General features: G+C 45.6%; 1 protein-coding gene across 1 annotated transcript; it reads right to left on the bottom strand.

Annotated features, from left to right (window-relative positions):
• Nucleotides 1–17: 17 nt before the first annotated feature.
• On the bottom strand, nt 18–26,291 carry LMO2 (LIM domain only 2). Its single transcript, XM_069221864.1, has 3 exons — nt 23,833–26,291; nt 12,437–12,652; nt 18–4,157 (listed from the first exon to the last, which is right to left on the bottom strand). Exons 1-3 carry the CDS (start codon nt 23,988–23,990, stop codon nt 3,938–3,940), a joined length of 594 nt encoding a protein of 197 aa, XP_069077965.1. The 5' UTR covers nt 23,991–26,291; the 3' UTR covers nt 18–3,937.
• Nucleotides 26,292–27,816: the final 1,525 nt, after the last annotated feature.

Below are 27,816 nucleotides of genomic sequence, written 5' to 3'. Positions count from 1 at the left end.
TGAATTGTAAGCCCCAGTTTCTTGAAAAGATGTTAAACAAAACATACTTTTTTTTTATTAAAGTTGAGACTTCTACACAGAGCAAGCACGTGATATACATACAAGAAGTTAACAAAAGCAACACGACTTTGTGTATATTATGTAAATCAGTTCTGAAAAACTGCAAACATGGATTATCGAGAAACAATGATGCAGGTCTGCGCGTTGTGTAGTCGTGTGTGTATGTTATGTAACAGTTTGCCCTCACAGCAGTAATAGAAAATGGATTTTGATGAATTCTACATTTTAGCAAAAACAGTCCCAGGTAACTTAGCAAATCAGGATGCAGCCCAGTTCGCTGTGGCAGCAAACATATTGAGGATGGTGTGTCAAAGTGGCGTCTACAATGTTTAGTCTCAGAAAACACATGTATACTTTTTTTCTCCCCACATTTCATTACTAAAGTTTATTCTGAATACTGTGTTTTTTCAAGAAACTGAAGGTTGGTCCACTCTTTTATGGCGCATGCGCATTTGACAAGATGGCCAGGAATTCTGTCAGCAGGAATTACGAAAAATGTGTTTCCCACAGATATTGTTATAATTTATGTTGTGGGCAATTTTTTAAACTCTGTAGGGTCAGCCATAAAAACAACTGAGAAGAAAGGATGCTCTCGGTAACATTTTATGTTTTTTTCCCATATAAATGTGCGTATCAGAAAGTTGAGTGCAGATGTTCTGAAATGTATTACTCCTTCCAAGACACCAGCGTAGTAAACAGTCCACTGTAAATGTCTGTAACAAAACCATGAGAGACATCCAGCATTGTCGTTGTCTGGCACAGACCATGCGTTCCTTTTATCGAAAAGAAAATACATTCTTGGCTTCTGGTAAAGAGTCAGTAATGCATTGTGAAGGAAGAGACAGAGATCAGAAAAACAATTGTCAAGACAAGGATGAAAGAGGGAGACCAGATTTAGGATGTGGACAGGGAACAGACAGAGCAATAACTGAGCATGGAGTGTAAATAAATACTTCCATCCCATACATTCTATACACATATGTACATATATTTACATACACCAGGCAGCACTGGTTTCTTTAATAGATAAACAAAAATTAATTATTGCTATGCAACCAGACCAGGTCACATTTCTAGTGAAGGTAAAGCGGAGCCCTTCGTTTTCTCATACTGAGCAGTTGGTTTAATATATTGAGTCCCAAATTTAAGGATGGCCTTGCGCATCTAACGACACATTAGCATAATTTTTCTGACACTAATGTGGCGTTAGATTAACAAAAAACGCCGCACCATATCCACAATGTGGTGCAATGCATGCATTGCGCCACTTTGTGACCCTTTGCGCGACATTATGCCTGCGCCAGGCATAATGTATGCAAGGGGGCGTTCCGGCTCAAGGAGGCACGCAAAAATGCGCAAATGTAATCTACAAGATTTCATTGTGCCATTTTTGCCGTAATTGGCGTTAAAGGACACACCCATTGGAATCAATGGGCCTCCATGCCCTTTGCTCCACTAGCATCAGAGTTTTTGACGCTAGTAGAGCAAAGCGCCACAATGGCACTATTGTTCCTTATACCGCCATGGTGCGCCTTATCTTAAATACAGCGCAAACATAGCGTTGGGGAGGGGCGCAAGAACAGTGGCGCTGCATTGGATGCAGGGTCACTTTTCCTAAATTCGGCCCTAAATGTTTTATATTTGTTATTACACAATCAGCAGTGTTTTGAAACTTGTCGTAAACAGGAACTCATTATGGAGCAAAGTTTACTACCGAGACTTTATTTGGCATTAACCAGTAATTACTGACTCCAAGCTATGACCATTTTACTGAGCACAACAACGTGACTAGTGCTAACAGGGCCCATTTAATATGATCTCACATGACTGCAAGATTTAACCCCTTGTGCTGTGGATCCAGTTAAACCTGTTTTTCTACAGCATCTATACTCATGATAAAAGAGCATAGAGTCAATCAGACATCCAGATCTGCAGAGCGTAATCTTCTGTTTATTACATGCATACATGCATGCCAACAGACCCGATGTATGTGGGAGACTCCCGATTTTAGAAGCCACAAATGGGTTTATTTCAACTGTCTCCCATATAAAATTGCCTCTGCTTCAATGTAAGTCAATGGGGAAAAGGCATCCCCTTGATATATATATATATATATATATATATATATATATATATATATATTATTATTTTTTTTTTTTTTTAATCCCCTACCTTCCTGTTCTAAAATGTTGGCATGTATGTAATTACCATTGTTGAAGGAGGTGAATGATGTCTCACTCAAGGCTTCTCTTCGCATGAATTGTGGTCAGGGCCATACTCATGGACATCGTTTATGAGTCATCAGGGGTCGCTGCTGCTACCCCTGGTTTGCCCCTTCTGACCCCTGGCACTGTCTTTGTGATATTTGGTCTCGGAGGTGGCAAAATCAGTGCCAGGAACACAGTGACAGCTGGTCCATTGGTTAGGCTTCCACTCTTCGTTTTCTCTCAATTTTGTATTACACTAACAGTGAATAATGAACAAAAAAGAGAGAAATCACAGACAGTGGAGCGCTAACCGATGACCACTTTTGATTACACTAATAGTGACAAATGTTTCATTTTTCACTATTCGTGTAATAAAAAAATGGAGTACAATTAGCTGGGATATAGCCTTCCCTGGCAGCCGAGGTAGGCAAAAATGGTTTTAAATGTATGTTGTGTGCGTGCTTCGGTGTGATTGTGTGTTTACATGATAGAGAGAGTGCGTATGTGTGGATGTGTCTATGTGTAAGCATGTGCAAGTGTTAGTGAAACTGAAGGTCAAAGGGCATGTGATGTCACTTCCGCCACCCCTGCCATTTTGGTGAATTGACGTTCATGGCCCAACTGTACACTAAAACTAGCCCTGGCAAAAATGTTCACACCAGCCCCACACTGCAGGAGGCCGCAACTAGAATGTAATAATAGAGACGTGGTTGGGTCATGAAGCCGTTCTGCTCCAAAAGCAGCCCCCTTAGTCTGCAGCCCAGAGCGGCAGGATCTACAGCCTGGACCTCATCACCGGTCCTGCCCACACTCACCAGTGGGAGCACAAGGGATTGAATGTTCTTTGAATCTGCATGTGAATTCTCTGTGTGTGTTTGCTAACAGTTGACAGCTAATTGAATAGTGTTTGTGTTTTAATTTTTTCCACGACTAAAAGGCTAATTGAACAAAGTTTATATATCCAAATAGTTGAGTTTGATTTTTTAAAAGATGTTTCCATGCTAAAAGAAGTCTTTGTTCAGATACACTTTAAAAGAGCTGTCCTCTTTTACAGTTCCCACAGGTTGAAATCTGCAGTTCATGGGAGCTTTTCCAACAACTGCTCTTTGCTGACCACCTCCCGCCAGGTTATTATGGACACAGTTTCCTTTCTTGGACTTTTGTGTGATAGCCTAATGTACTCTGGGTTTTGTAGTCTTGTTTTCCTTTCAATGAACTAGCTAGGCACACTTGAAAACAATAACTTAAAGGTGAAGAGTTCAGGACTGGAGAAAGTGTCTGTAGTGACCTCAAGTGAGGTGGTCAGCCTAATGGCCATATGTGTAGTAACAATAGCGAAACAAGTAACATACATGTATTTGGCTATTTTTAGTTGGATAAAGCCAATAGCCCATTTTAGGGCGCATGTGGTTAGCTCAAAGTCCCATTAAGTTGAACATGTTGGTTATGTGAAACAAGGTTCAGTTCGATGATGCGTAGACTCCGTTTCGATCACAGACACTTTCCACTGCTTCGTTCTGAAGCGACTTACTCACTCTGGTTTCGGAAGCATTATTTTATACATTCTTAAGTGAGATGCTACACAGGTGCTTTCTTTTGCCTCTCCCCAGCTCACAGCTGTATCTAGCTGAGAAAGAAATCCCATTTGCACTTCAGCTGTCAGTCAAAGCCTACATCATTCCATTGATTTTAGTCCATTCAAATATGTCCTGCTCACAGACAATGTCTGAGTTGACCAATAGGTATCTGTCACCAACACAGAAATGTTTTTGACATGCAGCACATTTGAAGCACTCCAGATGGTAGACCTTGTCCTTCACCCTCATGGTCATTTCATATGCTCTGATTCGCTTGTCGCATGAGGCGCACAGACCATCCTGCCCGAACAGCCTGGGGAATAATAAAACAAAATTAAACTTACATTGGAGCAAATTAGTAGGGCATAGTATCATTTATTGACCTGTCATTACTCAAAGTTAAATGACTGTGACCACATTCAGTGACCAACTCTCTACAAGAGAGCCTCAGTTATATAGCCAGTAGTCGCAGGTTCGCGGATGTCTCTCCATCCACTCCTCAACGCTAGCTTGGACTACAACATGCATACTGTGAGCTTCAGGGCAGGAGGGTGAGATTCTTTACTTTTATTCTTTGTTCTTAAAACACATTTATATCTAGTTTCTCCTATATTTTCCTGCAAAACTGTTGATGCTTAAACATAACAGTTTCCTTTACTACACCCGTAAACAATTATACACAATGGGAAAATGAAGCCCAAACCAGGCTGTCCTCAAAGTTAACATGATAGCTAAATTAATACAAGTCAGTGCTGTTGGTAGATCACAGGCTGAGCTTGAGCCTTCACCATGGTCAATAAATGGAATCCCATTGATCTGGGAGACAGTAGCATATTTTAAGGCTATAATACTGTAGGAAAGGACTTCATTCTGCAGTATGGTGGGTGATCAAGGTGTATTCGTAGGTTTCCTTAAGAGTGCTTGTGCACTTTGACGCTTCGTGTTAGGGAGGATGATGTTTCATCTTCATGGTCAGATTTTCCATGAGTAGTTGACTATATTGCATGTGCCTGCCCATGGATTTCTCATAAGGACTACGCCAGCTCATCTGCAACAGTAGGGCTAGGCACCTGAGGCAAGGTAGACAAATCTTTCAGCTTCCTAATTGTAAGAACAGTTATGTATTTTAGATCCTTGTACATACCTATCCTGTGTCTTAGACCTACGTGCACTTCTATTTGTGCGGGTAGTTGGAAGTCTCTTAACATGCACAACATACAGAGTTGTGAATGATAAATAACCTGTGGTCAGTTTAGCCTTCGTAGGGCCTTATTGTTTGGGGAAGTGCAGGGAATGCCATAAACCGTGGTCCTCTGTCAGTGTGGTAGAGGTCATGACCTCCAGTCCCGGGCAAGATGGCAGCCCAACCGCAAGCCCAAAATAAGGCTCTTAATCACAACACGTGTTATCACAAAGAATGTACATCTAGTCACCTATGAGTGCTCCACCCTCCTGTGAGGATGTAATGTGTGATACGAGTGTCATGGCTAATGACACGCGTAACTGTGTGATCCATGCAAGAAGGCTGAGTAGGAGCCCACTACTTGCAGGACGTCTTGCTCTGTGTAATCCTTGAGTCATGAGATTTCCTTTGTCTTTGCACTGGTGGCTGCAGGTGGTGGGTACCCGTGTTCATTTTCATTTTTTTTTAATACAAAGACTTCTGTTTCATCATCAGACTTTGACCCAGAGCAAAGCAAGAGAGGGAGAAAAGGGAGAAAGAAGGATAAAGAGATCGAATAAAAAGCAGTGACGAAAGGAGAAATGAGGTATAGAAAAGAACTTGAAAGGGTGAGCTAAAGGGACAGGCAGTGTAGGGTAATAGAAAAAAGAGGCATGAGGTGCAACTGAGAATCTGCAGCCTTGGTATTCATCAATCCCAGCATTTGACAGCACAAGTAGTGGGCTCCTAAGCAGTTTGAATTGTATTGAATTGAAAAAGAAATTATAGAGCACTACAGCTAGCCAAAAGGGTATCTTGGTGCTATCAACAGCGACACCAACAGGAAACGCACAGATCATTGAAAAAAACAGGTCTTGATCAGTTTTTAAAGAGACCATAGTTAGTGGTGTTATGAATGGGTACAGAAAGGGACCTCCCTAACTAAGCAGATAAAAAGAGAAGGATCTCTCACTGTGCCTCAAGAGTTTGAACTTGGGTATTGTCAACAGAAGGCCGGCAGAAGACCTTAGAGAGTGGGCAGGAAGACAGCGCTACAGCTTCCTCCTGAGTCATACATAAGATCTAAAGATCATACATAGCTATACAGGGAGCCTCAAGGTGAGCTTTGACTGATGTTCACCTGAGATTGTTCATAAGGACCCAATCTACACAATTGTGTACTGTTTCAACATGCTGTCAACGATAATTAGGGAAGACGTACATACAAGGAAGTTCTATAATCCAGTCGGGAAGAAGTGAGGGTCCGGGTCACAGGATGAGAAGCAGAGGAAGGATTTGTTGCAGAACCCAAAGTGTTTGGAAATTGATAGTTGCTACACGGAAAATTTGCAGCGAGAGACTAGATTTTTGGCAAAGATAGTGGGGTTGGGTGAAGTACCAAGGTTTTTGAGCAACCATTGGGGTGCTACCAAAGAGGATGGTCTTGATTTTGTCTTAATTAAGTTTTAGGCAGTTCTTGTGCATCGAAGAGGCCAATACTGAGAGAGACCGGAGATAGTCGAGTCAGGGGTTTTCAGGATGGACATGATGATTTGTGTTTCATTTGTGTAAAAATTATATTAAAGCTAAATGTTCTGACTATAGTGGCAAGAGGAGAAATGCATTCATTAGAATGTGTCGTACAAAGTGGAGAGCCCTGTGGGACACCATACTGAGAAGAACGAGAAGCTGAATGGTGAGTAGAACAGAAAAGAGTTTGGGTTCTATCACTTAGAGAGGCATGAAACCATTGGACGCACATGTTAACAAAGACCAAAATCAAATAGTCATGGAATGATCACCAAGTGAGCTACAGCGCCAAAGGCTGCTGAAAAGTCTAAAACAACCTGGGCAGCAGCTACCACCTTGTTCAAGATCTGTCTGAGATGGTCGGTCAAGGTCAGCAAAGCAGATTCAGTGCTTTGGAATAGTCTGAAGCCAATTTGCAAAGCACTGGGCAAGTTATTATCCTCTAGATAGGGGAGAGTTGAGCGTTGACTGCTTTCTCAAGACTGTAGGCTGGAAGAGGTAGCAGAGAGGCAGGATGATAGAGAGGTGAGAGGGATCAGCCAAGGATATCTTCAACAGGGCAGTAACCATAGCCTGTTTCCACTTGGCAGGGAAAACTGCAGTTTCTAGCGACAAGTTACAGATGTTAGTCAGTTCTAGCAGGAACTACTTGGCACCAAGCTTTAAAATATATGGGGTATGGATTTGAAGGGGATTGGGATTTACTTCTGACAACCAACTCAGAAACCAGATGTGATAGACTGAATTTCTCCAAAGAGGAGCCTGAAGGTGACAACGCGTTTTTTCCAAGTGGCAAGGCGGCCTCAGCGAGTGACTTTCTTAGGAAGCTACTGCGGATGTTCTCTGCCTAGTCTTTGAAAAAGATAAGTTATCACAAACTCCTGTGTAGGAGGGGTGGAGCTCTGAAAAGCTTCAGGGCTGCAAAGCTGTTTTTACTACAGAGAATAATTTGCGAACAGGTTCTTGGAATTACAGATTAGAGACATCTAATTAGTGGCTCTGGTAGGTTTGATGGAATTTTACTATTTGTGGATGCCTTCCTTGTAGTGGGCTTTAGCTTCCTTACTAAAGTTTTTTTGTTGCTCCACTAGTATTCCAAATGTTTACATTTATGTTTTAAATCCCAAAGTTCTTTGGCGAACTAGGGTACAAGGAGTACAAGGGGGTGACATTATTTAAGTTTGAATGATCTCATGGGAGCGATAATGTCAAGAACTGAACTAAGACAATCATTAAGCAACTCTGTATTTTTATCAACGTATGAACAAAATTTATCCGAGAAGTGGCTGAGGGCTGGATTCAAGCTGTTCTGTGTCAGTTTGTACCACGGGCGGGCAAGGATAGATGAGCTGAGCCTTGGGTCCTTAGAGGGGGGTGATGTGCATGTGATGGAAAAAGGGATCGCTTTGTGATCAGAGCAAATGGAAGGAAGAATCCTACTTACCTTGGCATTAGCAAGACTGGAAAAGATGGAGTCCAGTGTGTGGCTTGCCTTGTGTGGGGTGATTAACCAGTTGTGGTCAAACAAGTGCGTAGAGGGAGTCAATGAAACTGGACAAGTTAGAGTCAGAGAGGTTGTTGATGTGGAGGTTAATTCTCCAAAACTGGTGAAATAATCTGCTTTGACTATAAATGGAGAGAGCAACGAGCCAATGGTGTTACTGAAGTCTGCGCTGGGACTTTGTCAGGGGCGATAAACCAGGGCCATAGTAGAATAAGAGGTAGGGTTAAGTTTGAGAGAGAAACTCACACCTTCTGAACAAGGTCTTCCTTAATATTACTTGAAAAAGTCACCCAGTAAATAAAGGCAACTCCTCCACCTAACTTATTCACTCGGGCTTGTCTAATAATACGATAATTGAGTGGAATGACTTTCTTAAAGTCTGGTCCAGAACAGTCTCTTGTCCAAGCTTCAGTCAGGAATAAGACATCCAGTTTAGGGAACTCAATAAACTAAAATATTTCCGGTTTAGTTTTAGGAAGAGAGTAGACATTTAATTTATAATATAGCATGTCAGAGCAGTACTATCAGCAGCTGTGTGCTGTCTATCAACTGACTAGGTTCATGGGAAGAGCAGACAGTAAGGAAGCAAAAGAAAAAACACAGGATTTACATTTTAAAAGCTTTGTATTTGAAATAAGTCTAACAGGAGTCCATGCAGCTCCCGTCAAGAAAGTTTTCTGTGGACCCTATGCAGAGAACCTATCTTTTCCAGATCAGCGTTAAAGGTGCAAGGTGCGTTCAAGACGTGGACGGGTGCGAACAGACTCACTTTTGTTGTGTTTCGGCACACGAGCAGCATCTTACACCTCTTCATGCAAACAGGTGTGGCAATGTTGGTGATGCATTCGCGTCCCCAAGACGAACAAAGTGGAATTAAAATAAAAACTACCTAGAGCTCAGCCACTCTAACTTAACTGGAAAGGCTTGATTCCAGGTGAGGTTTGTTGGGAAATTAAAATAATTAAAGTAATTGGGAGAAATAGTAAAATCTAACAAGATGAATACAACCTGAAAGTGACTCAGCAAAGATGGCGGCTGCTAATACCCAATGTAGCCAGGAACGCCCAAAGGAAAATAATATCAGTCGCCTCTAAATCCAGAGCAGGTCTCCTAAGGCAAGGATAGACCTTTCATTGTAATTAAATGCTTTGGGGCCCTACATGCATGTTTTTTATAACTAACGGACTGGGCCACCCACCAATACAACAGCATCATCTTTGTATACTAAGGAAGTATTAAAAGAAGATAGCAACTAACCACTTTGTCCAATCACCTGCTGGAAATCAGCCCCCACCTCCAAGAATCTTGGAACCCACCCTTATAGAGGATGCTGCACCTGGCTTCAATCTGAATTCTCAACATAAGAACCCCAAACAGGAGGGGAGGAGATAGCATCAGTACTCAAGGGAACCCTTGTATATGCAGTCACCCCTCCTTGGTCTTTTCTTTCGAACACATCATTGTCATATGTATTCTGAATGCCATCATTGAACAATGCTTTAAAAATCGACAAATTGCTAATAAACCTACAGGCAGTGGCGTAGCGTGGGGGGTGCAGGGGGGGCCGGCCGCACCGGGCGCAACATCTTGGAAGAGACTCGAGTGCTAAAATCCACGGGTTAGGGGGCGCAAATTACTTGCCTTGCCCCGGGTTAGGGGGCGCAAATTACTTGCCTTGCCCCGGGTGCTGACAACCCACGCTACGCCACTGCCTACAGGTCGAGTAACTTAATAAAATTGCTAGACCCTGAAGGTGTAATACCCAAACTGCACACCTTTCTAACTAACGGGCCAATTACGGAGAACGTGGAAATACCACTTGGGCCCTGATTACGTGTTGCGGTGCTATTTATCGCCCCTGATAAAAGGCGATACCACGGGGTTCTTTGTATATTGGGTAAGATAAATAACAGCTATTATGATTTAGTGAGGAATAACATGGATTTTGGTGTTTAACGCACTAAAATCCACATGATATGGTAAAAATACTCTACGCGTCTCCCGTTAAATTTCAGCAGGTTTTCTCATTCTTATCGCAAAACTTATCTCAATGCCAACCATACACCAATGATACAAGATCATCTTTTCCATCATAACGTTTCATCGTAGTCCTCAATACAGAAAGTCGGACCACCTCAATGCTGTTCGTCAATGGATGGCTCTCCATTCCCTCATGCGCAACAAATTTCGGAACAAGATCATTTACTTTCTTACCAACTGAGCGCCTGCTCGTTGACCTGTCCCTGTACTCTTTCCTTCTGATCCTCTCCACATATCGCCATCAGCCACAAAATCCACAAGCCGGCCTTGCATTGGAATCATTTATGACCCCCACGTCTAAAGCTGATGGATTCAAAGTATTTGAGCTCTGCAGAATCCTACCCTTCCAGGACAGTACTATCAGCTCTTGTTTGTAACTGGATGATTACAACTGCTTATGAGACAGTCTCTTTGAAGAGGTATTGAACTTTGCAATAAGGACTCTGTGTAGCCGCCACAGACACTGCCCTGTTTCTCAGTTCAGGCTTCAAATTGATTGGTTCTCCACAAAATGCAAAGCTTCATAACACTACTCCCCCTTGTTGACTATAAATGGACTATGACATGACTACCTATGGCAAATGATTACTAGACACCCTCCACTGTGGAATCTGTTTTTTATTTATTATAGTGTTTAATGTATTACAAATTAAGTCTATGCTAACATAAGCTAGTTTCATGCTCTCTTCCATTTTAATGTGACGTTGTAATAAACCACGTGATCACTGCTGCTGTTGTTTTCCTTGCTGTAATAAAGAACTGTGAGATTTGACACAGAAAGACTGAAGCTTTCTCAGTTCACTCTGAACACAGTGCACGTAATCTAAGACAACTTGCCTGTCCCAGACTGTATCACATACTATGTATGAACTCATGTTACCTGAATAGACTCTGAGAACGTCTGAATCTGATGTAATAGTATTATGAGAGACTCTTCAAATGTATTTGGCAGTAAAATGTGTCTTCTCGCTTGTTTCCCATCGGTGCACATCCTGGGAACCATGGGCCAGATGTAGCAAAGGGTTTTTCCCATTCTGCGTCAATGGGAAAATGTGTTCGTACATATGGCCCCATGTTCTTGTGGAGTGAATGTAGAAAATACTTTGTCTTAAGTCCTATGAAAGGACCTGTATTTTCACTGTTAGAGAGACCTTTGTTTCTCACCTTAGAAAGCAAATCTATGCTGGATTTTCTATTGAACTTTACAAAGTGCTTTGTACTTATGATTTATGTACTATTACACTGACTGGTTGATGGTCCAGCTGATGTATTTCTGCTTTACATTCTTTAAGTAAACTTGTAAACCTTAGCCTTTGTCTGTCATTCTTATGGAGAACGCCAAAGCTTTATTCTAATGTGTAAGATCTACAAAAGAGAGACTGGTCCAATCGGGGAGCACCAAAGTCCGCATAGGGACTGCACCGCTCCCAATTCAAGCCAATGGTGTGTATTGCGCAGGTAGAGAGACATATTTGCACGAAGACACCATCATGCAACCTCATATCATCATATTAGCATCACTGCCATTCCTGCAACTCCCATCTCCTTGTTTACCCTTCTTTAATCGACTTGGAACGCACCCCTTGAAGCAGGTCCATCTCCTCCCACTCACTGTTTTTAAAATTGCCCTAAAGTCTCATTTACTCACATTTAAAACAAAAGGCATCTAATGTCTCCTTATGTCCAATGATTTCAACCAAACTGTATTTTCATCCTATATGTGTCATAATGCTATTAATTGATGAATGAATAAATACAGTGTGGTAGTTGGATGGGTCGTGACGTGTAAGGGGCTCGTAATGTTTCTGAGTATCAGTCTGAGAAGCCAGTCAGTATAAGTCTTGATAGGACCATGGCTGGGGTGACATGCCTGCCTTTGGGCTCTGCAACCTCTGTTTTATTCTTTTCTCTAGGTCATGAATCAAGCATTTGATGCTGCAGCTGAGCTCTATGTTGGTGCTACAGATGATGCAAAGATTTTGCCCTGCGTTATTAGGGTACCTGTGTCTGTAGATCACTTGAATTGCCACGTCTGATCAGAAGCTTGTGGTGTCTGAGGGTTATGAAAAAGTATTTTATTTTAAAGGGATTCTATTTAATGTAATGCAAGGATATCCAGTACTCAAAGCTGGCTTGGCAGTTTGGAAGTCAGTCAATATTTTGAGAAGTGGAGATCTTCATCAAGAGTTGGCAATCATCTGCACATTTGTGTCTACAGAACCCATCCTTTCGCCCAGGGGCACTCATCGCTCCGTAGAAAGGTTGAAGATCATAAGAGGGAGTTGTGAAGAAACTCAAAGATGCTTATATAGGTACAGCACACACAGGGCTGAGTGAGTGGGCATTAAAGTCCTACCTGAGGTAGTCCCTCCTGCACAGCTTGCGGCCTAGCTTGTAGTACAGCCGACGTCCCACCTCGCCGAGCCGACATCCACACAGGTCGCAGCTTAGGCAGTCCTCGTGCCAGTACTGATCGATGGCCTTCAGAAAGTAGCGGTCGCCAATGCTTTGCTGGCAGCCCCCACATGTCAGCAGCGAAGGGGGGATCTGGAGCACTTCATCCACCGGCTCCCTAAGGACGAGGAAGATAGATACCTTAAGAAACCCCCACTGATGCGGGACGACTCAGCAGAACACGAACTCCCTTGCGACAGCCCACGGAGACATGCACAACTTTTTATCATAAATTTGATTCTATCTTAGAGGAAAATTTAAGATATCACCTTTCTTGCAGAAACATGGATTCCAAAATATACGGCCTCAAAATCTCAATCTTACATAAATATCTTTTTACATACATTCTGCGGAGGGTGGGTATAGACACTATAACCGGTAGAACTTTAATTTCTAGGTGTGATCTGGCCTTGACGTTCACACTGTGATCCTAACAGAAAGTCAGTGAAGGGACGTCAAACCTGAATCTCTTTTCCTCAAGTCAAGTGTAAGATGATTGGCTGCATTTTGCATTCTAAAGGATAGATATTTCAATAACTGAAAAGGCTACAAAAAAGCTACCTGCTTCAATATTGTTGCCTTGCAACAAACATATACCCATCAAATCAAGTGATGAAACCCCCTATTTAGTACTTGCCCCAAAGAACGTTGGACTGGTGGCAGAGTATTAAATTAACCAATCTCTAAATTAAGTGGCAAATGCTTTTAGAAGACACTAAACAGGTAAATAGTATGTTAGGTGGATCTTAAGTGGATATTGACATAAATGTTGTTACTGGTGTGGATATTTATGCAGCAGACATGTATATTCTTCTGCTCTAGCCACTGGGTAGACTCATAGCCCACCTTAGTTGTTTTCACAGAGACCACCACAACCTGCCAACATCCTGATGGAATTAAAGAGAAGATTCAATGGAGCTGGCATGGCTAAGAGTGAGATCAGGCTAGCAAAGGATCGCTTGTAGCTTTCTTGGCAAACATTGCATTGTGCAAGGGGTAAAGGGAGTGAATGGGTCAGCAGCATCTCGCCCGGGACAGCCTTGTCTCACCCATTATTGAGTTATATATCATATCCTTTAATGAGTGACATTCTACACCTGCTGGTGAGCCTTTTACTATGCGCTTTTAGTATGGTTGGCTGTATCCCAATTAATGGTCTGGATCTACACTCATCAATGAGCTATATACGGCATCGGATAATGACTTATATATTGCATGAATAATGAGTTATATACCACACCCATTAATAAGAGGCGTTTTAGAAAGGTTCTTGGTACGTATCATGAACTCTTTATGGGGATTTGAGCGGTGGGAGAAGAGGGACCAAACCAGCAACAAAATGGAGACTTCACCCCATGGAGATGTCGCTAGAGCCCAGCAAATGGGGTAGTTTGAACCCCCTCCCCCCTGTTTGTAGCTTGTGTATGCACCAGTGTGCATGTCATAAGGACATGATGGATTCAGCCTTGAGCTTGTCTGCTGCAGGTCATTGTCACCGAAGACCTCAATGGAAGCAAATCAAGGCTACAATACCCGGAACACCTTTGATAAGGTATGCAGATTTTTAAAGCACATGTAGGCTTCCCAGTGCTGGCTAAGACATAGCGCTGCTTTGGGACAGGTGGAGAAACCCAGGGGACATTAATGTAGAGATAGCCATGCTTTTAGCCTTTTTCTGAACTGTGATTGGTTGTATAGGCATTTTATTTATATAAGGAGTGTGTTCCAAAGTTTGGGGAAGAGATATGAAAAGGACCTACAGCCCCATCTTGCTTTCTGAATTCAAGGTACCTTCAAGATTGGACCTGTAGAGGACCTTAAAGCCCTACATCGGGAGTTCGTATGCCATTTTAGGAGCTTAGAAACAGGAAAGGCCTTGTGGGGTGTTTAGACCACCAGCTTAAGATGCAGTGTTGGACAGTGTGAGGAGCTTGAAGCCCATGCACAGGCAGGAGCTGGCAGGACAGACTTTAAGGAGCTTAGACATAATGAAAGGCAGCAGCAGAGATTGGATGACATGGACAGACAGCGTGATGAGCTTGGGTCGCACAGACAATGCAAGGAGCTTAGACACATGGACAGTGTGAAGAGCTTGGACCACATGACCAGACGTCTGAGGAGCTTGGATGATGGGGCAACAGGTAGTGGATTGAGCTTAAAATATAGGGACTTGCTCCACGAGGAGCCGGGACCACATGGATACACAGAGGAAGAAGCTAGGTTGACATGGACAGAGTGAGAGGAGCTTGGACAACGGTTACACGCAATGTGGGGAGCTTAAGACACAGGGACAGGCAATGTAAAGAGTTTGAACTACAAGCACAGACAGTGTATATAGCTTGTGTGAGCCACATGGGCAATCGGTTTATGGGACTTGGGGCAGATGTATCAAGCCTTTTTGCATTCGCAAACGGTGCGAATGGCAGTTTGCGAATGCAAAAATGCCTTTCAGTAAGTATGAAAGGCATTCGCAGTGCAATTTTAAGGAATCGCTAAAATAGCGATTCCTTAAAATTGCGAGCCTGTTTAGAGAATCCCAAATTGCGATTCTCTAAATAAGAAATCGCAAATAAGGAATCCTTATTTGCAATTTCTTAAGCACATGTATCAAGCTTTTCCTTAATGCGAGTTGGGCATTAAGGAATCGCAATTACCACCAAGTAAAACATGGCGATAACCATGTGCAAATTTTAAAAATGCATTAGAAATGCATTTTTTTAAATGACATGTAACGTACACATGCCCCTTTTGGCATGTGTGCACCTTACATGTCTTCAAAATACATTTTGGGGTGCAGCAGAGGGGGCCTTAGGCCCCCAGCACCCTGGGGTTTGCATTTCCAAAATTGTGAATTCCAGTTAGGAATGCGCAATTTGGGAAATGCAAAAAAAACGCAAATATGGGCCTACAGGCTCATAGGTGCGAATGGGGTCTGTATCACAATTTGCGATTCGGTAATAGCATTTGCGATTTTTAAGAAATCGCTATTACCGAATCGCAAATATGATACATACCATTTTGCAACTCAGAAATAGCGATTTCTTAAAAATCGCTATTACCGAATCGTAAAAGGGTTAAATGATACATCTGGCCCTTGGACACATAAACCGGCAATGAGAGGAGTTAGGCCATTTGAACTGACAGTATCAGGAGATTGTCAAATGGGCAGCAGTGTGAGAAACATGGACACAGGGACAAGCAGTGTGACAAGCTTGAGTCACATGAACATACAATGTAGGGAGCTGAGATCACATGAACTCACACTGCGATGAACTTGCATCACAATAGGACAAAGGCTGGGTGAGCTTGGACCAATTGCACAAGCAACCATGTAATTTGAGCCGGTGGTTGCATGTGGGGCCACCGGCTCTCATTTTTTGGAAACAAACATTTATTTTTCCTCACCACACTTTGAGAGAAAAAGCAAGAGAGAAAACACAGATGGGAGAAAGAAGGAGAAGGATGAAAAAACAGTGACAAAGAAAGAAATGGATGACAAAGAAACTGAAAGAGTAAGATATAGGGGCAGGGTGGTGGATGAAAGAGACATGAGGTGGAATGAAGATTACGCAGCCTTGGTATTCGGCACCCCAACCATGGACTTCTGGCAAAACTCTGGGCACTGCCACCTATTCTTGCACAAATTTCAACTAATGTGAGGAGAGTGGGTCATGCGGGCTGTGTGAGGAGCATAGACATACGAACAGGCTAGGTAAGGAGTACAGACACAAGAACAGAGAGTGTATAGAGCTTGGGTCACGCAGGCATTTAGGGTGAAGAGACTGTACGCATGATCAGGCAATGAGAATTGAAATAAATGAGCAGACGTTGTGAAGAGCCTGTGTCAAGTGGACACAGTGCGAGGAGCTTCAATGCCAAGGTGCCGACTTTGGAGCTGGGGAACGAGATTTGAGTCACGCATTGGTTCAACATTCTGTGATTCTGGGCAAATCACTTAATCTCCCCGTGCCTACCAAAAATGAATGTGTCCTTGTGAACTGTGACTGGTGCCCATCTAAAGCACTCCAATACCTTCTGGCCAAGTTTGTGCTACAACTGCTAAAAAGAAGGCAGTGTGCACAGCTTGGGGCACAAAAACAGACAGTGCGAGAAGCTTGGGGCACATGGACATGGAGTGTGGGAAACTAGAGCACATGGACATGCAGCGTGGGGAGCTTTAACACAGACAGACAATATGAGCATCTTGGGTCACATCATCATACTGTCTGAGGAGCTTTAAACACAGACAGATGGTGTGAATAGATTGGGTCATACCAACAACATGAGGAGCATCAGGCAGTGTGCGGTGCTTGGCTCGCTTACTGGAATTCAGTGCATTACGCTCCACAACTTTCAAAGATCACTGGATGCCACTAAGCGTGATGAGTTTAGGTGACACGGCTGGACATTGTGTGGGGCTTAGAGCTGACGGACAGACAGCCACAGAAGCTTGGAGCGCAGGTACAGAATGACGTAAGAGTTTGGGGAACACAGGCATCCTGAGAAGATCTAGGAGCACTCATCAGAGTGATGTAGAAAGCTTTCAACATACGAGCAGATAGTCTGAGGAACTAGGGACACACATCTCAGGATGGTCACAAGATGGGGCAGAAAGGGCTCCATGTTCTAGGCCTGCACTTTCATAGCAAACTCTCCTTCAGTGACATTTTTTAGAGATTTTTAACTGCAAGCAAATATTGCATCTTCAATGACACAGCTGACTGGCCAACCCACTAGCAAGATGCTCTGCTTTACATTTCCCTGGCATACGTATATTTTTTAAATATTTAGAATACTTTAATACTTAGAAACAAGTGCTTTTAGCACCTAAAAAAAAAGAAGCTTCTAGAAGCCCTGCATTAAGTTTTGGTCCCAGGCCTCACAAAAATTTCTGACAAGCCTGTTGTGTGTTCATGGTCTTCTGAGCTTGTGCTACATGGACAGACAGTGGAATGAGCACGCAACACATGGGCAGAGTTTGCGTCTGTAGGAGTTAGTGGCACATCAACAGACAGTGTGAGAAGATTGGGGTATGTGAGCAGATTGGGGAATTTGGAACAGATGATGTAATGAGCTTGGGAAAGTGAGCAGGCACTGGGAGGAGCTTGGAGAATGAGGGGCTACTGAGGGGCTTGAGAGCCACGGACTGAGTGTGAGTAGCTATCGGCGCATTTAGAGACTGTGAGGAGCATTGGGCAGGAGGAACATGGAGGGGGAGAAGTATACGAGGAAGACAGCTTAAAATGACACTATGAATGAGTGCTTCAACACAAAGAAAATGTAGCAGTGGAAGGACACAAGCAATGTGTCTGTGCTCCAGGGAGGCACAAAAACACAAAGAGTAAGAAGCCTACAGCTGTTGACCAATAACAGGCAAGCAAATGAGGGTGACAATGAAGCCAACCAATCATAAGCATTGGGAGGCCTGTAAGCCTACTGTTAGAAAATAATATGTCTTGCAAGAAACCGCGCATATATTGTGTTAAGGGAGACCTAAAAAAGAGTCTCTGCAAGTAAGCAGTGAAAGGATACAATTCACCCCATCAGAACCCTATGAGTCCGAAATGATGCTGGGGCGGGACAAGCACAAAAACAGGGAGGAAAGGCATTGAATCAGGAGCACGCAGGTGAGGTAGTCATCAAAGTATACGGGAAACAATAGGTCTGCCTTTTATTTGAAACAGTAGGTCTGCCTTCTAACAATAGGTCTGCCTTCTATTTGAAACAATAGGTCAGCCTATTATTTGAAACAATAGGTCTGCCTTCTATTTGAAACAATAGGTCTGCCTTCTATTTGAAACAATATTTTTTTCAGAAGTTGTATCTGACAGCTTCTCAGACCTGATGATAACAGCCAGCACTGTAGTGTCAAGCGACAACTCCAGTGTCTAGTGAGACTTATATAAGGAACTTATTTTAGTAGACTGCATTGATACGGCCAGGATGAGGCCTTTAAACGTCACAGCAGCCACACATAAAACACAGCAGTGTGCAGGCCTCAGGGGCACAGATGCATTCTGGGTAACACTGACAGCACTGAAGGACAATGCCTCGCACTGGGAGATTACAGGAAGGATGACAGGCTTTTAAACTGCCGGCAGCTCTCTCTGACATCATCCTGGCAGCCCTCCCATCGGTGACCTAAGACATGTCGGCATCCTTCATCGGCTGCGGCGTCCCTGAAACCCGAAAGCAATAGCATTTCCCAGTCTCCGTTGTCCTGCCTGAACCTACTGTCAGGAAGTCGTAGGTAAACGTCTCCCCCGTGCGCTGGCCTCCTTTGAACCCCAGCTGGCGCGGGCTGAGTACACGTCACACGTCAACCTCTCATACACTATACCCCCCGCGCCAGCTGTACATGTCAGAAAGGCAATCTCCCGCCTGTCAACCTGGGCTTGAAACTACCAGGCATTATAGGCTGCGTGGAATCACCCTGCACCCCCATACTCCCTGCTGACACGGTGTGAAAGGCACCTTTCACTGGGTCCGGTGGCGTAACAAAGGCCCCTGCAGCCTACGAGGTGCGTGGGGGGGGGGGGGGGGGGACGAGATCCAGCCTGTATGAAACGCTATATTAAAACAAAATTAATTTTTCGTTGCCATAGAAAATGGCTCAGCTGAGGCCTGTGACCGCAACAGCAAATAATCATTCATTTAAATGAGAAATGAGGCTCTTGAGTGGCGCTCATGGACTCGCTAGAAGCCTGGGAGCTCCCCCCGTCGGACCCTGTTATACACGTTACGTCACAGCATGGCGTGGTATGACATGCACTGCGGTGCACGGGTACTTTGCATTATATCTATCGTACTCTATATTTTGCAAAGACTGGCTATGCTATACTATGTTATGGTATGGTGTATATATAGTATGCCATGCTGACGGTATTGTCTGGTGTGTACTGTCATGCACCTCACTCGTCGTGCAGGATCCTGCTGCTGTCAGGCCACTCCCAGTGGTGTAACAAAACATAAGTAGGTCCTCTTGCAAAGTACCTGTAGGGGCCCCCCTTAGCCCTGGACTCCCTCAGGGGCCTGTCGCCCGTGCACAGCGTACTGTGCTGAGGGTGGGCCCTCCTGGAGCTCCCCCACCCCCATCCTCACACCTCCACCGCACCGCGGGGTCTGCGGGGGCCTTTGTTACGCCCCGGCCACTCCCACCTTTCTCCAGCTCTGTGTTTGCTCCCACGCTGTGATCACACAGCACTGTGTCCTCTCTGCTTGAAATGGACGGAGTTTCCACGAAGAAGGCTCACCAGACCCCCAAATCCTGACTAAAAGTACACTTGTGTTCTAGTGCAGCGCAGACACCAAGACTCGACCCCTCAGAAATGTTCACATGCTGATGCCGTGAAGGAACTGGGGGACTCCCATCACAAGTGCCTAGAGGCGTTCTGTTATTTAACGGCAAGTGAAGTGAGCATTGGGGCTACGTAGAGAGACTGCACATTTACATGCTCGCTCTCACCCTGAGGGTCCCCACTGCACATCTCCATTCACACATATGCACACTCTCACACTGAGGGTCCCACTGCACATATATGCACACTCTCACTCTGAGGGGTCCCAATGCACATATATGCACACTCTCACTCTGAGGGTCCCACTGCACATATATGTACACTCTCACTCTGAGGGTCCCACTGCACATATATGCACACATATTCACACTCTCACTCTGAGGATCCCACTGCACATACATACACACACTCATTCTGAGGGTCCCACTGCACATATCTGCTTACTCCCGCTCTGAGTGCCCCTACTGCACACTTACATGCACAGATATGCACACTCTCACTCTGAGGGTCCCCACTGCACATGTCCATTCACACTCTCACTCTGAAGGTCTCACTGCACATATATGCACGCTCCACCTCTGAGTGCCCCATTGCACATCTACATGCACAGATATGTACACTCTCACTCTGCTAGTCCCCTCTGCACATGTCCATTCACAGATATGCACACTCTCACTCTGAAGGTCTCACTGCACATATATACATGTTCCCACTCTGAGTGACCCAATTGCACATTTACATGTACAGATATGCAGACTCTCACTCTGAGGGTCCCCACTGCACATGTCCATTCACAGACAAACACACTCTCACTCTGAAGGTCTCACTGCACATGTCCATTCACACATATGCACACTCTCGCCCTGTGTGCCCTGCCAGCGTGATCGAGAAAGATGCGAGCACAACATTCCTTTAATCTGCAACAACATCGATGGGTCATTTAAGGGCAGTCCCTCTTCTGAAGCATTGAAAGAGGCTTGGGTTACTGAGATGCTCAGGGAGCTTCACTCCTTGAAGGAGGCCTGAAGATCTAGCTGATAAAACTGGTGGGGAAAGCTGTGTTGTCCAGGGTCCAGGTTTGTGGAAGCCAATAACATCTTTGGTCCTAACTAGTCTGGCTTCCATCCTCCGAAAGGCGATTTCAGACATTTACAATTCAGTGCTTCTTACTACAGTGCTTAATTTGTAAATAAAGAGGTGCCGGTGCTCAAAGCCCTTCTCTTAAACACGCGGCTGCTGTAATTAAAACTGCCAGCACCGAATACTGAGGCAGCGTAATCCTGAAGCCATCTCGGGCCTCTTCAATCCATTTACGGCCACCCCTGCCCCTCCAGCTCATCCTGCAACTTTCTACTTTCTCCCTTTATGATGCTTTTTAGTTTTTCCTTCTTCCGTCTTTCCCAAATGTGTCTTTTGCACGCAGCAAATGCTTGAGGCATAAGAATAAGCCCCGGCCCTCACAAATAAGTGCCGGTGCTCAGCACCGGAAACAACAAGCACAAATTAAGCACTGTTTTACTATCTACAAAGGTGAGATAGTTCCTCTCATGCTTATAGATTTCTCTGCAGCTTTTAGTACCCTAGACCACTCTAAGATGCTGGCCAGTGTCCAAAAACATGTTGGAACTTGAGATGCAGCCAATGGATAACCGGATCCTCTCTATTTGGAAGGAAAGCGGGGCTGGTGGTGGGCTCAGAAAGCATAAAGTTTAAGAGTGTTGATTATGGGGTACCTCAGGGGTCCGCCTATCCCCTCTTCTGTACCATCTGTACGTGTAACAGGTACATTAGCCTCTAATAGCACGTGGAGTGAGATTTCAGGCTATGAAACTGACACACAAACTATTTTCAACTTTGCCAGGATCCCATGTTGGATCAGAGAAGGGAGGTGTCTGGCTAAATAAACATCAGATGGATTAAATGTCACAATATCTCCCTCATTTAGATGCACCTGCGTACACACCGACTCGACAGCATTGGCTAGCAACCTATTGTAAAGGTAATCATATATAGGTAAGTATAGATTTACAGTTCCTAACTCCGGGTCACACAGATTTACTCTTGCTAACTCTGAAACGCCTGACCTTGAACTAGTCAATATTGAGGAGTCAATATAAATTCGAATCGGGAATAAAACTTACAGGTTGTGGTAAAACACTGCTGGTTGGAGGTAATAGGCTATGCATTTACTCACACAAGACAGAGATCTTCCTCAAGGGGGAGGATTATTGTTTTAACGTGAATATAGCTCTACTAACTTTACCTTGTGTTAAGGACCCTGCAACGAAAACATTAACATTTTGATAGTGATTTTGGACTCCAGAGTGTCCCCTGAGAGTCATAACTACAGCATAACCTCCTTGTCACCCTATCACCATCTTAAATGTTGAGAGAAAACATCAGGTAGAATCTCAAGAGCTATTAATGGTTCAAAGCGGGGCTATGGGAATCCCCTCTTGGCTAGAACTTCTAAAGTTAATTTGAACAAAGTCCAGATCTGAAAAGATTCGTTGATTGGGCAGTGCTTATTCTTCCCAGATATATGTCATGGGGGTTACGGAAGTTGCACTGACTTCCTGTTGACCCGGATTAAATTCAAATCTATTTTGCTTATATATAAACCTGTGCATGGCAAGATCCCAAAGTAATTCGGTAAGCAATGTGTGCTTTATATCACAAGCAGGATCTTAAGAGCAGCTCAAAAAAGTGTTAGGAAAAAAGCCGTGGTGAAGGCCTTCCCTGCCAGTTACTACACTGACTGAAACTTGCTTCAGGAGGATGGGAAAACATGTGTGAACTTTTGTCATTCGTGAAAGATCCTGATAGTTTAAGGGACCCTGGATTTATTATTTTATTTATTTATTTATTTATTATTTATTTATTTATTTATTTATTTATTTATTTATTTATTTATTTATTTATTTTATTTATTTTGGATTTTTATTTGTGCTTTTGTCATTCACATTAAGAATAAATTAAAGGAAAACGGTTTTTAAAAGAATTTGTTTAAGAATTACTCAAGGTCATCAGGGCAAGACTCTCTGCAGAACAGAGGTGGCTCGATCAGGTGCCCCCCTGAAAAGCTGGGGCCGGGGGCCAGAGCCCACTTTGCGCATGTCCTAAAACGTCTCCGTTCACACGTGGCTTTCACTTTGAGGGCCTTCAGCACATTTCATTCACGTCACTCTTACCCTGAGGCTCCTCGCTGCAAGTTTCAGTCACACATCCCTCTTAATCGGGGACTTCACTTCACAATTCATTCACATGTCGCTCTTATTCTGAGGCCCCAAGCTGCACATTTCATTCAGATGTCACTCGTCTGAGGACCCTCGCTTCACATTTCATTCACATGTCGTCTTAGCAGGGTCCACACTGTATAGTTAATTCACATGTCACTCTTCTGAGGGCCGTTACTGCACATTTCATTCAGATGTCACTATTCTGAGGGCCCTCGTTTTACACATTTCATTCACGTCGCTCCTCGGAGAGACCTCGCTGCAGAGGTCATTCACATGTCGCTCTTCAGAGGGCACTCGTGGCACGTCATTCACATGTCGCCTCTCCGAGGGCCCTCAGTGCACATTTAATTCACATGTTACTCTTCTGATGGCCCTCACTGCACATTTAATTCACAAGTCACACCTCTGAGGGCCCTCGCTGCACATTTAATTCACATGTCGCCCCTCTGAGGGCCTTCGCTGCACATTTAATTCACGTGTCGCCCCTCTAAGGGCATTCGCTGCACATTTCATTCACATGTCGCTCCTCTGAGGGCCCTCACTGCACATTTAATTCACACGTCGATCCTCTAAGGGCCCTCGCTGCACATTTTAATCTTATGTCGCTCTTCTGAGGGCCCTCGCTGCAGAGTTCATTCACATGTCACTCTCCAGGGGGCCCTCACTGTACAATTCATTCAATTGTCACTCTCAAGAGGGCCCCACTGCACATTTCATCCACACTTCGCGCCTCTGAGGGTTCAGTCACACGTGGCTCTTACTCCGAGGGGTCCAGGCTCTTCCTCTCGATGGCTGATGACATCGGCAGGTCCCTCGGTTGGCTCCCCGGCTGGGGACCCCGGGGCTGGGGCGCACCACCTCTGCCCTGCTCCGGGGTCGGGGTGCTGCTGGCTCCTGGCTCCTTCTGGGGCTGTGACATGCAGTGAGCGAGGCGGGAGCCCTACTCTCCAACATGCAGATGGAAGGGGGCTGGTGCTGGGGGGGGGAGCTTCTTTTTGTCCTCAGCACACGGGGGGCAGTGAGTCGCCACCGCCCTGCTCCCTCTTGCGTCCTGCTGCTCCTCAGGGGTGTCTGTGCTCTCCAGACCCCCTGGTCCTTGGCACGCAGTGGGCAGTGTGTTGTCGGGGCTCAACCTGCCCTTCCACCCTCGTGTGCCAAGCTCCACCTCGGAGGGCAGACGTGAGTGTTGTTATCCTCTGCGCCCCTCTAGCCTCTGGTGCCCTCCTGCTCCTCCTCAGAGCTCCCTCTCTGCACAGGTTGGCACCGATGCCCTGTCCCTCTGTGTTGGTGCCAGAGCTGGCCCTTGTGCTCGCGTGTGCCCTGCGCCTGCTCAGCGCCCTGAAGGCCGTGCTGCTGTCAGCGCTCTCTTCTGCACCCCTCCGGCCTCGGGTGCCCTGCTCCCTGGCCCACAGGAGGCTGTGTGTCACTAGCACAGCTCCCCGTGCTCCTCGGCACACAGCAGGCTGTGTCTGGCACAGCTCCTCAGCACACAGCAGGCTGTGTGTCGCTGTCACAGCTCCTCTGTGATCCTGCTCCTCTGATGCACAGCTCCTCTGCAAGCTGTGTGTGACAGTCACAGCTCCTCTGTGTGTCACTGGCACAGCTCCTCTGACGTCCTGCGCCCTCAGATGCCCCGTTCCTCAGCACACAGCAGGCTGTGTGTCGCCGTCACAGCTCCTCTGTGATCCTGCCCCTCTGATGCACAGCTCCTCTGCAGGCTGTGTGTGACTGCCACAGCTCCTCTGTGTGTCACTGGCACAGCTCCTCTGACGTCCTGCGCCCTCAGATGCCCCGCTCCTCAGCACACAGCAGGCTGTGTGTCGCTTTCACAGCTCCTCTGTGATCCTGCCCCTCTGCAGGCTGTGTGTGACTGCCACAGCTCCTCTGTGTGTCACCGGCACAACTCCTCAGACGTCCTGCGCCCTCAGATGCCCCGTTCCTCAGCAGACAGCAGGCTGTGTGTCGCCGTCACAGCTCCTCTGTGATCCTGCTCCTCTGCAGGCTGTGTGTGACTGCCACAGCTCCTCTGTGTGTCGCTGTCACAGCTCCTCTGTGATCCTGCTCCTCTGATGCACAGCTCCTCTGCAGGCTGTGTGTGACTTCCACAGCTCCTCTGTGTGTCACTGGCACAGCTCCTCTGACGTCCTGAGCCCTCAGATGTCCCGTTCCTCAGCAGACAGCAGGCTGTGTGTCGCCGTCACAGCTCCTCTGTGATCCTGCTCCTCTGATGCACAGCTCCACAGCATACAGCCTTCTGTTGTGTGTCACCGTCACAGCTCCTCTGCGATTCTGCACCTCAGATACACAGCTCCTCGGCAAGCTGTGTGTGGCTGTCACAACTCCTCTGTGTGCCACTGCTACAGCTCCTCTGTGATCCTGCTCCTCTGATGCACAGTTCCACAGCACACAGCCTTCTGTTGTGTCTGTGATCCTGCTCCTCGGATGCCCTGCCCCACAGCACTCAGCCTTCTGTTGTGTGTCACCGTCACAGCTCCTCCGCACACCGCAGGCTGTGTGCCAGTGTCACAGCTCCTCTGTGATCCTTCTCCTCGGATGCCCTGCCCCACAGCACTCAGCCTTCTGTTGTGTGTCACCGTCACAGCTCCTCCGCACACCGCAGGCTGTGTGCCAGTGTCACAGCTCCTCTGTGATCCTTCTCCTCGGATGCCCTGCCCCACAGCACTCAGCCTTCTGTTGTGTGTCACCGTCACAGCTCCTCGGATGCTCTGCCTCCCGCCTCCCGTTATCCCGGGTCCGCCCCCTCGTTGCAGCATCAGCATCCGCCGCTCTGCGCTCACCTTCCCTCCTCAGTCACCTCTCGCAGAGGTCTCAGGCTGTGGGGCTGCCCTGCCCCCGGGGGCTTTATAGCGCTCAGGCCCTCGGCAGGCTTCCTCCCCGGCTCTGCCCCCTCTCCGCGCTGCTTTCATTTCCTCTTTCCTGGTCACGACTCGGCTACAATAGGAGGAAATATCTCATTTAAAGCGACAGCTGTTCCTCATGGGGTGTGCGCAGAGTGGCGCTGAGGCGTCACGACCGCCAGGGCTCGGCCCTCTCAGGTCTCCCATGGGCAGCCTTGTATCAACACAACATCTGCGTGCAAGTCACACCAAGACACGCCGTCACGAGCACAGAAAGCATGCACACAGGCAGCCCCCACCTGCAGAAAGTCACACAACTCGTCTCTCTCACACACACACACGACAAAGACAGTCACAATACCACAAATACACATGCACACAAATCACACCTTATCGTACTTATATAGAGCGTGAAAATACCAACAAACTTTGGCAAAGCCAATATGTCTCCCTTTGGGACTTACTGGTTTGTCAGTGCCCCTTGATGGCGCTCCGCAGCGTCGGACTTTTCCCAACACTGTGAGGCATGGTAAAAATAAAAAAAAAGGTGTGATGATGGATGATGCAACCCCTGCTGTTGGTTGTGTCATTCCTCTGCTATGTGCATGCTTGATGGTGCATGTCCACACCAGCAGAAATGACGCAAGCGCCATTTGCTTAAATTTTGATTTTGCAATGTAAAATGACAGACACCACTTGTATTGGTAAATAAAAAACACTACGAGTTTTTTTTGTGCATAAAAGCACAAATTAAACAAGCATTTTCAATGCAACGGGTCTTGCATTTGTTCGAGTTAGAGCTATTAGCGCTGTAAAGCAAAAAAAACGCAGTGCGATCGCGCTATGTAAAATGCAGCGCGATCGCGCTGCGTGTAAAATAAACAGATAAAGTAGCCCGGACTCCAGGCTGAAAACATCGAGCCTCGTATGTTTTTGGTACTTTACCGGTGCTGTGTAGGTGGGCTAAACACCGGAAAAGGCATGACATATGCATGCCTTTCACAAATGAAAGCAAGCGGATTTTAAAAGGCAAGCCCACAAACCAATGTAAGTGACTGACGTGGCATGGGCGTGGTTTCAAGCCCAAAGAGAGATTACAGAATGGGACATAGCGCTTAGTGCTGGCCCATAAAAACGACCATGGGGTTGGAGGTAACAGCAGCTAAAAAAATGAGTGGGTAGGGGCGAGGGGTGAAAAGCCTCCCACGAGGGAGAGAGCAGCACAGGGGGTGGCAGAGAAGCACATAAGGGAGAGAGGAACACACAGCGCAGGGGGGAGAAGAAAACTGCGCAGTGGGGTGGGCAGTGTCAGATCAAACCCCGTGGAGGCCCCCTAGGCAGCCGAACCCCCCCACCCGCAAATTATCTCCTACTAAGTTTTTAATTTTACAAACCAACAATTTTAATAAACCAATGTAATTACATACTTATTCACAAAAGTAAACATTACGCCTGCGTAGATGGCACTGACAGAAGAGGAGCTTTTAAGAGACAAACTGTTACGTAAATCTGATGTCTGTGGTTTATGTACTTGAAGTTGTCAAGGGGTACATTACATTAATACAGTATTTTCTCTATAGAGTCTTTAATGTAAAGTTTTTGTTTCTTTGAGTTGATTCATTTTTTTCTATCTTTTGGAAACAATTTAAGAAAGCTTGATTGTAATTTTCTTTCAAGATCAAATTAATATTATTTTGATCTATTGTTGCGGGCCCCTAAAAGGAGTGGGGCACAATTCTTTGGTAATCCGGCACTGGGAGTGGGAGAAGCACACAAAAGAGCTAAAAGCCCAGAAAAGTGGGGAGAGGAAGAGAAGCACACGAGGGCAAGGACCACACTGAGCTCCAGCGGGCTGGAGAGAAGTATAGGAGAGAGATACAAGGAGCA

Source organism: Pleurodeles waltl, chromosome 3_1, assembly GCF_031143425.1.
Source record: "Pleurodeles waltl isolate 20211129_DDA chromosome 3_1, aPleWal1.hap1.20221129, whole genome shotgun sequence".
Classification (NCBI taxonomy): domain Eukaryota; kingdom Metazoa; phylum Chordata; class Amphibia; order Caudata; family Salamandridae; genus Pleurodeles; species Pleurodeles waltl.
Note: the sequence above shows the minus strand (reverse complement) of the source record. Positions and strands in the feature narration are given on the sequence as shown.

What these genes read in the sequence shown, in the direction of transcription:
- LMO2 (XM_069221864.1), bottom strand. Translation starts at nt 23,990, where the DNA reads ATGTCACAGCCCCAGAAGGAGCCAGGAGCCAGCAGCACCCCGACCCCG. An exon ending in AAGAGCCTGGACCCCTCGGA is followed by an intron (nt 12,653 to 23,832) that starts GTAAGAGCCACG and finishes CCTCGTCCTTAG; the next exon opens with GGAGCCGGTGGATGAAGTGC. An exon ending in TGCAGGAGGGACTACCTCAG is followed by an intron (nt 4,158 to 12,436) that starts GTAGGACTTTAA and finishes ATTATTCCCCAG; the next exon opens with GCTGTTCGGGCAGGATGGTC.